The sequence below is a fragment of the Carassius carassius genome, chromosome 4, assembly GCF_963082965.1.
Source record: "Carassius carassius chromosome 4, fCarCar2.1, whole genome shotgun sequence".
Classification (NCBI taxonomy): domain Eukaryota; kingdom Metazoa; phylum Chordata; class Actinopteri; order Cypriniformes; family Cyprinidae; genus Carassius; species Carassius carassius.
The window spans coordinates 42,069,058-42,083,236 of record NC_081758.1 but is presented as its reverse complement, the minus strand read 5'-3'; the positions used below and the strand labels follow the sequence as shown (position 1 = coordinate 42,083,236).

The window sequence follows — 14,179 nt, the reverse complement described above, 5'->3', positions numbered from 1 at the left end:
ATAAAATAAAATAAAATAAAATGAAATGAGCCATGAAGTTTAGAAGCAGGTCTTCCAGACACACAGCAGGTTTATTTTTCCAGCATGAAAAAGCTTGAGACATCCATGGGCTCTTTGTCATGACGTGAACGTGTGTCTGCTGCTGTCACACTGCTGTTTGAGTTGATCTCAAGCTAATATCAATAATTCAGAGCTGCTCTGTGTAACCTCGCACCAGTTTTTGGGAGTGAGTGACCCAGTTATTCCACAAACAGACCCCAGCGACTCTATTAGCTCAACATCCAACCTCAAAACAACAATCTGTCACTACATTTCAGTGACAACCAACATGTATGTGGTTGGGAGTACTCACCAAAAATATTTATAACTAAAACTATATAACTTAACAGTAATCTATATGTGAATATTTAATCAAATGTATTATTGCGTCAAAAAGATCTGTGAAGGACAAAGGAAGAGGAAAAAAATATCTGAATCCAATACACGCTACAGAAATTAATAATTTTATTCAGCAAGTATGCATGAAGTTGATTAAAAATGAGAGTTACGATTATTTATAATGTTGCTGTTCTTTTGAACTTTGTTTATCTGTGAAACATGAAAAATAAAATGTATCACAGTTTCCACAAAAATATTGGGCAGCACAATTGTTTTCAACATTAAATGTTTCTTGAGCAGCAAATGGTTTCTGAACAATCATGCGACACTGAAGACTGGAGTAATGATGCCCAAAATTACAGAAATAAATTATATTCTACAACATATTCACATAGAAAACAGTTATTTCAAATTGTAATTTCACAATGTTACTGTTTTAACTGTATATTAATCACATTAATGCAGCCTTAGTAAGCATAAGATATTTCTTTCAAAAATATTTGTGACAGTAGTATAAGCCTTTTTCTTAAAATACACAGACACACACACACACACACACAGACACACACACACACACACACACACACACACACACACAGACAGACACACACACACACTCACCATATGTCAGTTTCTTCTTGTATCCCACCAGCTGCATTGCATACCTATAATGCCATAATATATTCAAGGCTATTTAAAGTCTTTCTCAAACAGATCAGATTAACATAATGCTGTCTGTTCATGTCATATGATATTAATCACGCTGCTTTGTTTCAAAACAAATGTGTGTACATTCAAAATATGCTAAATAAACACACAAATCACACATTCATTATTTGTTTTGATCTGGTCTTTCACAAAGATTCGCAGCATCAAAACACATAGGTTAATTAACTACTTTTGAAAGAAGCAGAATACAACATGCACACTTATGCACAAATGCATATTGAAAATATTGCATTTATGCACAATTACATACATGCATGCACATTTTCTGAAAATATAAAATATGCAAATGAGCTCTATTTGCCAAAATGCAATGCACTTAACCTGACCTTCCATCTACATCAACCAGATGTGATACTAGATCTTTTGGAAATTTGTATTTTTTTATTGTTAAATTGTTTTTAATTAGTTTTTTGTTTGTTTAGTTTTTTTTTTTGCCACAAAAATGCTAAAATGCTAAATGAAATGCTGAATTACACATGCACTGGAGTAAGGTCAAGTGACAACATGAAGCATGCTACTCTTTCGGTGTTTATCATTGCTTATTGTATGCGGTTTCACATTCTCTCAAGAGTCTGCAGAATTACAGACATTAATGACCCGAAATTATCTAATAAACCACACTTTAAAAAATACTTCTGTAAAAACCTGTTAATTGGTTATCAGTAAGTTTTTAATACTATATTCGGTGAATAATTACATTTAAGGATATTTTTTGATATTTTTCAGACCACAGTCACAGTGTTAATGGTCTGATCTGTGCAAGTGACACCTCAGAGAAGCCCTTTTGTGACCTCAGATTTCATGCAGATATCGGAGCCAGTACTGTTTCACACCAATGGTGCCACTGCAGTCTACTTCCAGGTCACAAAGGTCAGTGGGCAACATGATTAACATGGATTTACACACAACACCACCTTCAGAGCTCAGGAACCAGCATCCTTCAGAAGACATCAGGGCCTGTATTCATAAAGAATCTTAATGCAAAAAGTAGCTCCTAGTGACAAAATTCTAAGAAAATTCTTAGAAATGTGGGCGTTTACTCTTAATCAAAGGAAAAATCCTAGTAAAGAAAAAAGTAATTCAGAAAGCATCTTAACCCTTAAAAGAGGTCTTAAGGTCAAACTTGTTAGGAGCACAGACGAGGACTTTTAAGAGGCTTAAGAATTTCTTAAGCAGAGGAGAAAATGGCAGAAAGATGAAGAGGCAGAAGAAATGTGTTGCAGACAATGGATGACAGTGAGTTAATAAGATGCTATAGATTAGATCATGCAGGGATCATGTTTGTGACTGATCTTATTAGAGACGTGCTAACATCTCCGACACAGTGCAGAAATGCCATAGCGCCAGAAATTAAAGTAATCACTACATTACGATATTTGGCAACTGGGAAAATGCAACAATGCAATAGTGATGATTTGGGTCTGTCACAACCTTCTGTAAGCAGAGTGATCACACAAACAATTACAGCACCTTCAGAACATCTTATTGTGTCGCAGTTCATTTCGTTTCCACTGGACATTCCCACCTTGCAGGCTCAAAAAACTGCATTGATGAATATAGCAGGCTTATAGGTGCGCACAAGCAGGGGGAATGAACCATTAATAGTTTGTGCTATACGCTCCCATGTCTGCTTCTTGTCCCTTGCTGTGACACCCGGCCTGAATCTTCCTTTTAGAATGGCCTTGTGTTCATCCACTAACTGGGCTAAGAGTAAACACTGTTCCTCTGTCCAGTTTGGCTTTCTCGCCCTTCTTGGTTTAGATTCCATGTTTGATACATTAAAACCAACATTCAAACCGCCACTTAAATAGGACAGCAATCACTGTAATTGTCAAGAGTGGAACAATTTTTATCATTCTAAGCCAATCAAATACCTTATAGGAAATTAAAAGCATGGTAAATAAAAAAAGAATTTATATACACACATATAATGTGTGTGTGTGTGTGTGTGTGTGTGTGTGTGTGTGTGTGTGTGTGTGTGTGTGTGTGTGTGTGTGAGAGAGAGAGAGAGAGAGAGAACGGTCAAATAGGAATAATTACGCATGTAAATTCAAAGTGAGAACTAGAATAGACCCTTTGCTTAAAATCACTCTTTTTTTCCTTCTTGGACAACCAACCAATCACAGTCTTTAAAAGATTGTGTCATAGCAACAGGGTCAACCCCGCCTCCTCACTAAGATGAAAGTTTTTGTCTTTTCTTACTCAGAGCTGCTCTCAGATCGGTCCCGAATCGCTCTTAAGCTAAGACCCCTACGTAAAAGTTTTTAAGCTAAATTAAGAGTTTTCTGAGAGGATTCTTAGAATCTTTATGAATACGGGCCCAGAGATGTATTCCACACTAAAAGCTCAACAGGCCAAACTCTTACTGACAATAATCCATGATGTACTAGTCCAGTAAGTATGGAAGACTTTTTTCCACCACATGAAAAAAAAGAGAAAAGAATGGCAACTTCTCACAATTCATACTTTTCCACAATATTGCAAAGCTATATCTCAGAATTCTGACATTATGCGTTACATATCTGCTGACTTTATATCTTGCAAATATAAGATTATACTAGAGCTTTTATCTCACATTTCTGAATGTTTGATCTGACAATGAGTATCTGAAAATGTGAGATAGTCACAATATTACTCAAAATATCCACAACTAATGTATTTATTTTTAACATAGGGGCCTATATTAAAAGCAAAAACATTGTCTCTTCATCAGAGCTACATTACATTAATTATACTTTTGTTTATTAGTCCTAATTTCTCATTAAACACAGATTTCAAACACATGTCTTTCTGATTCGTATGACTGTGCAGATGCAATCAGATGCTGATATCAAGTCTCTAGACCAGAAACATGCATATAATCATCATTATATTAGATAAAAATGAATGCATTGAATTGAATCACTGTTATGCAGCCTGTGTGAGACACAATCAAGCCAACTGAGAATTCTATGCAGAAACGATTGGTGCCTTGCTTACATTAAACCAAAATCCAATAATCCAGATCTTAAACATCATAAGAGCCCATGCAGAACTGATGAGTGCATAAACATAATGCCAATGTCCAAAAGTTCGACTTTTACCCACCATCCGTTTCTTTCCAGGTACACTCTTAAAAATAAAAGCGCTTCACGATGCCATAGAAGACGCTTTCTGTCTAAATGAAGAGAACATTTAACATCTGAAGTACCTTTCTGTTTCACAAAAGTTTCTTTGAGGTGAAAGGAGATTCAACAAAGCTGGATATATTTCAAGCTTGAACACATGCAAATACTGCCTTTTCAATCCCTGATCTAAGTGAATTGATTTGCGTTATTACAACAGGTGAAAGAGAAAACAGAGCAATGCAGATAATGCAAACCATCTTTGCATTAAGTAGCAAATTATGTCACATTTCTGAACACAACTATGCTTGAAATCCTGCTTGAGCATTTAAAAGAAAGTTCAGGGCAGCCCTGAAGAAGAAATCAACAAAAATCCATGAACATAAAGTTCTTACCAGATCATCCATATTGTCCTCTGAACATCTGGATGGTGAGCACTTCTCCAATCCTTCATCAGATGAACACGGCTCAGGTAAATCCTCTTCCTCGGTCGGAGATGAGCTGAGAGGACACGTTTCGCAGTTCTGCTTCTTTTTCTTCTTCATAGGTTGAGGAGAATCATTTGGGGATGTCTGGGTTAGCGAACGAGAGCGGAATAGAGCGAGTTTTCCTACCTTACAGGATTCTGGGTCGCTCTGGCCTTGCAGGAGCAAATGCACACAACTCTTCGACCTCGGTCTGGATGGTTTCACAGCATGGGACGTCCAGCTGTGAGCTTCCAGCAGGTGGCACAGGAAGTGGCTCTTCTCTAATTCCACTTCCTGCTGGAGACGCTGAAGGACAGCGACCTGCCGACCGTCTGCCTGAGCACGCAGAGTCTTTAAGAGTTCCTCGAGTTTCCGATATGCCGCCCCGTTGCCCTTACATCCAAGTTTGAGACCTTGAAACGCAGACCTAGCCGCAATCTCATCCGCTAGCTGATGATGCACTTCTTGGGTTTGCCTGAGCGTCAAGTTCTCGCTTCGTTTCAACTCCTGACTCCGCCAGCGTAACAGACGTCGGACCTCCACCGCACGCTCTCGGCCCAGAGCTTCCCGCTGCCTCAGCAGCTCCAGGGTCTTCTGCTGCTGGAGTCGGTAGGTCAGCTCCCTCAGCGCTCGCTCCTGCTCCTCACGAGCCTCCTCACGTTGCCTCCGCAGCTCCAGAGAGAAGCGCCGGTGGGCCTGCTGGCTGCGGCTGCGCTCCACCTCTAGCACCGCATGGAGACGCTCCACGTCCCGCCACGGACCGGAGCCGGAATCACGCTTGCAGCTGCTGCGCTTCTTGGAGGAGAGAATCGGAGGGTTAGTGGCATCACAGTTTTCACACATGATGGCATTAATGGAGGGCACACAAGAAGCAGCATGCAGGTGGGATGGAAATGATGATGTTGTACAGCAGACAGCATGCACATAATCCAACATGCCAACTGAAAAGAGTAGAGAAGAAAGAGGATTACCAGCATGGCGACAGAAAACTCAGAAAGTTGTTATGCACATAGGTTAATTTTAAAAGTAATGCATTACGATATTATGCTACTCCCTAAAACACTGACTAATTGCGTTACTTTTCTTAGAAAGTAATGCGTTGTTACTTTTTCTTATCTGGGCTGGGCTTGTTTGTTTGTTTTTATTATAAAAAGTTATGTTATCAGCAAATGTACAATCTCTTTCAGACCACAAGTGAAAGGAATAAGCCTCAGGCTGAAGGAAATGTTCATTCATGGCCACGGATCACACCAGTACTGCGCTTGTTTGAACAAGCAAAACTAAACAATAAAAACTCATCCACAGTCAAAAGTTTGGACACACCCATTGTTATATACAATTTCAAAGTTTTAGAACAATAATAGTCTATGAAATAAAACAAATGGATGTATTGGAATGATTAAGTGTTCCATTAAGTGTTTTTATTTGTGCATATAGCCTACATTATTTGCAACAAAATGGATTTGTTTACAAAACAATTTTTCATATTTCAGCATACTGTACACTTTAATATTAAACTCAGTCAGGTGTGTCATCACTTTTGACTGGTTGACAGTAAAAGTATATATTCCGAGACAGATGGCAACTTACAGTCTTTTACACACAGAATAATGTTACACAGAGGAATGTTACATGCAGGCTACATCTCACCTGTGTAGCACAGAAAACACCAAAACCTGCAGAGAAAACGCGTTCAGTGTTACTGGTTTGATTGTTCACGACACACACACACACACACACACACACACACACACACACACACAGAGAGCGAGAGATCAAATGAAACACAATGATACAGTAACACACAGTCAGTCACACTGTTACAATGTTACAATGACACAGACACGATGACACATTGATACAAAAGCGCGATGATACACAAACACAACGATACAATGTAGCATATGTCCCTAAAAACGACAGATTGAAGCGTCATCCTGCAGTAAGTCTCTCCTCAGAAGCGTGTCGATTTCTTCAGAGACTTTAAACGAGCGGGACATAAACACACTGACCTTCCTCCTCACGAAAACTTCAGGATGCGCTTCATATGTTCCTCCAGTTCCTCTGGAAAGCTCCGAGAGACGCGTTCGAGCTCGCGTTGATCCTCTCGCGTCAGCGCGGTGTCGCTCGTTGTTTGCTGAACGCGTCTTATTAAGCACCAGTTGCTTCAGTGCACGACATCATCGAGTTCCCTGAGCACACAGCGCCCGCTGCTGGACACCCGGAGACAGTGAAACTCACACACTTTTGACTATTTAATCGTGGTAGGGGGTTCCTGTAAAAAAAAAAACAAAAAAAAAAGTCCTTCGTTCTATTTTAAAGGGCTGATAAAAATAGATTTCTATGTTTCATTGTTATTTAGTGTAAATTTCCTATTTTTTTAAATTGTTAAAAGGAGATATTTGCAAGACTTCCTCTGTGTTTGGGCTTGTTCTACATACTGAGCTTTTAATCTATAAGAAATATATGTAAAAATGTGTTAAGATTTTCTCAATATATTCAACAAAATATATTTGTACTTTTTCCTAATCTTTGACATTTTAATTCATAATAAATGTACACTATAACAGAGTTTGGTAGTATGTCAGATACTATTTAAAAAAACATATTTGAAATACAAAATACTTTTTTATATTTTGAATTTTAAAGCATTTGATATATTTAAAAATTATTAAAATCAGAAATATTTTTGCTTTGCATTTTTCACTAGTCTTTTAAATTCATTTGGTCACTGGAAAACTTTATTTGTGTGGCTTATTCTCAACACTGACCCTTTAATCTATAATAAATATATTTAAAAATATTAAAATCAGGAATGTTCTGCTTTGCACTTTTTTCCTAATATTTCAAAATAATTTTGTCAAAAGAAACTTCTTAGATTTTTGTGCTTGTTTTTCACACAGACATTTTAATGATAAATATATTTGATAAAAATCAAGAATATTCTGCTTCCCACAGTTCTCTATTTTGGGGCTTCTTCTCCACACTTACTTTTTAATTATGTATAAATGTTAAAATAAGTAATATTCTATTTTGCATTTTCCCCTAATATTTTAAATTAATTTGGTCGCCACAATATCTCTATTTTTTGTTCCGCACAGTGAGATTTTAATGCATAATAAAACATTAACACAATTTTATAAAAATTAAAGCATTTTGAATAACATGAACATTTTTAACTAACGAAGATTAATAAATGCTCTACAAATAAATTGCTCAATGTTTGTTCATCTCAGTTAATGCATTAACACATTTAAAACTAAATTAAAAGTTAACAAATAAGACCTTATGGTAAAGTGTTACCAATCAAATATATTAAGAATTTGTTATGCCAGAGCATCATAAAGAACCTTTATTACAGTCTCACACTGTAAATCACATTCAGTTTTCATAGTTAAGTAGAGATGAAGTGAATATTCTGCAAAATAATTCCTTTTTGTGCAGACTATTAATTCAGCGTTAAAAAATCACATAATTAAGATGTAGAAATAAGTCATAAGTTTAAGGTTTTTCCAAAAACAACAGAAAATGAACAAAAGAGAGAAAAAAAACAGAATAGGAAACCGATGGATAATAACCAGAAGTAAGAGAATAATATGAGAACAGCAAAAAAAGAAAGTAAGGAAAGAGGAAGGTTTATTGGAAAAAAGTGGAAGGTTCTGGGAAAAGGTGAGCATTCCCAGAAAAATGCACATTAAAATCTCTTTCGGAAAAGATAACGAATAGCTAAGAACCACGAATTAAGTCAATTATTCAATAATTCAATTATTATTATTGTTGTTGTTGTAAGAGAATGTTCTTTATTTATATAACATAAACAATGTTCTTAAGAATGATCCATAAATAATTATAATGCGTCATATAATAGTACTCTTAACATAACATTTCTAACTCATAACATTTATTCTCATTATTACCCATAACTATCATAATAAATACTTCTAATTAGATCCTATTTATTCATATTAATTTTAATCATTAATTGTAATTGTCAGAATCAATACTTTTAATTATAAAAAAAATAATTTATAATAGTTATTCACATTATCATCTAAATAAATGCTTATAATAATTAATAAAATGTATTCTCATTATTATCCATAATTATAAGAATTAATACTTCTAGTTAGAGAATATTTATTAATAATATTTAATCACATTATTAGATACTTCTACTAATTAAACAATATTTTGTAATATTTTATTATTATTATTTACATAAATACTTTGTCAGATAATATTTTTTAATATTTATTCTCATTATTATCCATGATTATAAGAATAGAGAACTCCAAATCAGAAACTTATTAATACTTTTTATTCTTATTATTATAAGAATAATAACTAAGATTTATAAATGATAACAATTGTCATCATTTTCAATTCTTAATATCACCAAAATGACAAAATAAATCACTATTAAAATGAAACACATTTGTCCCAAACCAGAGAAGATTGGCCTACTATTTCAGAAATATATATTAAGCGAGACAGACGTGACTGTGACGTGTGCCATCAAAGTACCGCGAGAGCGATTCGAGAGTAGCCGGAGAACTCAGCCAGCGCAGCTTCTGAAGAGCGGCTGCACCGGTTCTCATGACGACACAACTGATCTCAACTGAACTGAGGCTGGATTCACTGATGACGCCGATGACGTGCGTTTCAATTTTTATTGCGAGTCGACTTCAGTTTCAGAAATTCTCATATGGACTTTTAAAACAGTTCAAATACGTTTTTATGTCGTCTTCATCTTATTAATCATATTTATTAAATATTGTTTTACTCTATTTACCTTATTGTTGATATAAAGTTTGTGTATGTTTATTTTGCATGACTTTCTTTTTTATACAGACCTTTTACAGTATTGAGCAGCATAACCTATTCAAATGAGCATTTTTAATAACTAAAATGTTAATCTTAAAAACAAACAATCTAATGTGGTCATAAATGTATGCTCCTAAACAAATGATACATAATACATTATGTTCCTCCATTTGTTTGGTTTCTTCATATTGTCTAGTTTATTTTGCTGTGTTTATACTTCACCTGCATGTGGTTAGCAAACTGCTAACAACCTGCTGTAACTTCAACTTGACAACATTCTGTTCACTTTCAAATAGTTGGTCTAAAATACAATATAAATCCAACAGAATTGTGCTTTTCTGTATATGAAAATCAGTGGTGTTATGTTTAAAATGTTAAAAAGAGCTCAGCAGGAGGGTACTGTAAATCTTGTTGCTGAAACCTTCTTAAAAAACACATACCCACCAGGGAATTTTTTTTAGGTTACTTTTATCATTTTGTATTAGCAGAAACACCCATGTCATACTGCTAAAGTTTATATCCAATATGTTATCTTGTTTTGGAAGACACCCTTCCAAAACACCACTTATACACACATCTTAAACACGATCAAGTAAGCAAACGCCACGTGATCTGCCATGACTGCACATACTGGCACACTACAGTATATACTGCTATAGGAATAGTATGCATGCTATTCTAAACATAATCACAGCTAAATAAGTAGAAACTGCTATAAAAAAAATGTTGTTGAAAGAAAGTTGAATCATGAAAAATATGAATATTATCTGTTTGAAACATTTATTGGAATATAATGTTAATAACTAATTATTATAAATATTATCTTACTGAAGTATTTATTCTGATAATTATAGATACTGAGAATAAACTTTACTTATAAACATTATGTGATCAAAAGCATTTATTCCAAAAATTATAAATAATAATGAGAAAAATATATGTATAATATAGAATTGTATTATTTTATTTTTTATTATATTAGTTATTATTATATTGTTATTTTTTTGAAGTATTTATTCTGATCATTGTAGATAATATTGAGAATAAATATAATTTATAAATATTATCTGATTGAATATTTAGCCCAATAATTATGTATTATAAATGGAATAAACATTATTAAATATTATCTGAGAAGATTCAATTCTAATCAGTATAATAAAGGGAATAAAAATATTTATACATTTTAAACATTACATTTATACATTTACAAGTATTTATTCCCAAATTATGTATAATAAGAATAAACAGCAATAAATATTATCTAAGTATTTATTCTGATCATTATAAATAGTATTGAAAAAATTGTTAAAACTTTATAAATCGGATAAAATATATATATTCTAACAATTATGTATAACAAGGAGAAGAAAATTTGTTAATTACTACCCAAGTAGAAGTATTTATTCTGATTAATTAGATAATATAAAAATAACATCATTTGCAAATATTATCCAAATAGACATTATTTGCTAATATAGTCTGATGGGAAGTATATATTCCAATAATTAATGTTAAAAATGAGAATCAATCTTATTAAAAATATATTATCTCACTAGAAGTGTTTACTGTGATAATAATGACTAATAATGCGAATAAGTATTAATAATAAATATAGTTTTATTAGAAGTTTTTATTCTGATAAACTTTGTTAAAAATTCATAAATATTAAAACGATATTTGAGAAAGATGATTAATACTAACTGAGTATTATGAACAAACAATTTTACGCTGATGTTATTTAATTTCCCAGGATACACTGCAGCTTAAAGCAACTATGTGGACAAATAAAGTCTTAAAGATTATGGCGAGAATTAGTTGAGTTAAATTAAATGAAGTGTAATAAGTATTTTTGTTTTTCTTGGGAAAGGAAATGCACTAATTGGCAACATGGACAAGAATCAAACACAAACTGTACACTGTAAAATCTAATAAGTTGGGCTTACTTAAAAAAAGCATGCAAACGGATTGCCTTGAAAAAACTAAGTAAAGTGAAATAGGAATAGTATGTTGTACTGACAAATGCTTAGTTAGTATAGTTAACTTACACAAGAGTTCTAGTAACTAAAAAAGAACTGTAGGGGGTACTTGATCGCTTCATTTAGGTTTACTCATGACTTAGTATAGCTACTCACTGACTCCCAGAATGCATTGCGCAGAATAAATTATGCAGTTGCTTTGTTTTAAAGTTGTTGTTTTTATTTGCCAATTTTATTTACTGTCTTGTGTCAGCAGTAGCAAAACAAAAAGAGCAAATAAAATGGCTATTGTTACAATTAATGAAAATAAATTCAATTTAATTGTTACCATTGTTGTGATTCACGTGATAAATGTTTAAGTCTGTGTGTGACTTCAGCATATTACCACTCACTATTTAAGAATGATATAAAAAGCATATCAAGGTATTTACGAAAAATAAAATCTCAAAAAGGTCATTATTAAACACACACATAAAAATGCTTTACTTAAAAAATAGGTCATTTTATAAAAGCAACCTATTTATTACTTTTCTTTGAAATCAAACAACTCTGATTTCATGATGCATTTCTCCATTAATAGAGAGAAAACTATAGTAACATAAATGAAGTTTCAAGTGCCCAACCAAAGGGAATGCTAATCACTATAATGGTGAGCTAAAAAAAAAAAAACGGCAATTAGCAACATATTAGTGCACTGCTGCCTCTCACTGGTTTATTAATGTCATTGGTTCCTTTGTGGCTACTTGAATATTTTAAGTAAGTGTCACTCAAAACAGGAAGTAAATTGTTTTATTTGCCTTGAAAGTAGCTGAAACTTAATAAAACCTAGTAAGTATAACGACTAAGTAAAGATAACTAATTAAATCTAAGTAAGGTAAACTATTGGATTTTACAGTATACCTTATAAGTTATCCTACTAAATTCTTCAGGAAAATCAATGAAAACAAACAGGAATGCTTTGCTTTAGAGAACTGCACGGCAATCCAAAAGCTTAATTCCTCATGCAAAATACAAATATATGCAAATGAGTCAAATAGCTGTCATGGAGTAGTACACAGTACATATGTTTTTTGTTGTTGTTGTGTTTTTGAGTAGACACTAGGGATTGTGTACAGTGACCATGAAGGCGATTGCATCTTCAGCATATTTTACACACATACTGTATGGAGATTTTTCTAACCGTGCATACAATCAAAGTCCACTCAGCAGTTATTTGTGGCTTCAGGCAGCTGTTTTGGACACCCAGAATCAAGTCCTATCTACTCGAATGGGGAAATCCTGGAATCTCAAAAACTGCTTTAAATAATAGGTTACACATTACAATAAAGTTCTACTAGTTAATGTTAGTTAATGAAAATACACTTGTTCATTGTTAGTTCATGTTAATTCACAGTGTATTATCTAATGTTTAGCACAACTTTTCATTTTAATAACGCATTAGTAAATGCTGAAATTAACATTAGCTAAGATTATTACTTGCTCTAGAAGTTTATTGTTCATGCTTAGTTCATGTTAACTAAAATATTGTAAAGTGTTACCAAATAACACATTTCAAATCGATAGCAGAAACCGATCTATTGATCTCATAAATGTTGTTTCTCACGCTCAAATAACAATAAAAAGCTTATATATTAGGCTGGACCTGCCAATGCACATGTGTCGTTGTACGTGTGCGTCTCTTTTTTTTAATCCTTATTAATTAGTTTAATCAGATGCAAATTTTCTAAAAGTAGTATATCCTTATTGGGCTTTGGTAATAAAGTTACCAAAGATGTATTGTCTTTGAGTTTGTTAATACCGTACTTCATTTCAAGAACCTTTGCGTGCGTCTCAGAAGTGTTAACGACAGCTGAAGTGACCTGATGACATTACTAACTGATGATTAACAAAAAAATATGAGTTTTTCAATGTTTCAGTAGTTTTTCAGTGTAGAAAACCAATGCAGGAAAAAAAAAAACAATGCTTGCAAACAAAATGAATGTAAACATACAAAGAATTTATGATCAAAATTTCAATGAAAGTCCATTAGTAAACAATATACACACAGTTTAGTTTTGTGCCCATTTTGTCTATTGTTGATAAAGTAAAATGATAAAGCTTATCAGAAAATACTCATTTGAATGTTTATGAAATGCCAGGTTTGGGCTAAACAAGTATGTTTATAACCGCATAGGTAAAAATAAGAAAAAATAAATATATGCTGCTGTCAGATCTGTCTGCTTTCAGTGACTCCAAAAAGTGGTCTGGTCTGAATCAGGAGAGAAATCTGCACAGATCAAGCACTGTTTACAAGCCAAAACCAATATGTGGGTGACTTCTGATGTGAGAGGACAACAGGGGATGGGCTTTTTCACTGGAGGAAGCGTTATTATGGATAGGGGACTCATATTTTGGCCAGAAGCAATGGTTTGAAGTTAAAGGGTTAGTTCACCCAAAAATGAAAATTTGTCCATGTTTTACTCACCGTCGAAGCATCCTAGGTGTATGTGACTTTCTTTTTTTAGATTAATCCAATGGGAAGTTATATTAAAAATTGTCCTGGCCAATCCAAGCCTTTCAATGGGGTAAGCGGGTGTTTGTTGTCAACAGTTCAGAAGATGTGAAATAAAGTGTGCTCACCTGTAATAAAACGTCTCTCACATGGCTCCGTGGTGAACAAAGTCCCCCGTAGTGAATCCATGCGTTTTTGAAAGATACA

General features: G+C 33.7%; 1 protein-coding gene across 11 annotated transcripts in view; it reads right to left on the bottom strand.

Annotated features, from left to right (window-relative positions):
• The window catches only part of LOC132140080 (peripheral-type benzodiazepine receptor-associated protein 1-like), a 107,760-nt gene extending 100,970 nt beyond the window's left edge, over nucleotides 1-6,790 (bottom strand). For 7 of the 11 annotated variants that reach the window (XM_059548880.1, XM_059548884.1, XM_059548890.1 and 4 more), the window contains exons 1-3: nucleotides 6,691-6,790; nucleotides 6,329-6,354; nucleotides 4,607-5,619 (exon numbers count right to left, since the gene is read on the bottom strand). In XM_059548880.1, coding sequence (XP_059404863.1) covers nucleotides 4,607-5,614 — 1,008 coding nt within the window. In that variant the 5' untranslated portion in view covers nucleotides 5,615-5,619; nucleotides 6,329-6,354; nucleotides 6,691-6,790. Of the gene's footprint in view, nucleotides 1-4,606; nucleotides 5,620-6,328; nucleotides 6,355-6,690 lie in introns of those variants that run through there. The other 4 variants (XM_059548885.1, XM_059548887.1, XM_059548881.1 and 1 more) reach the window with 4 other exon arrangements.
• Between the last annotated feature and the right edge of the window lie 7,389 nt (nucleotides 6,791-14,179).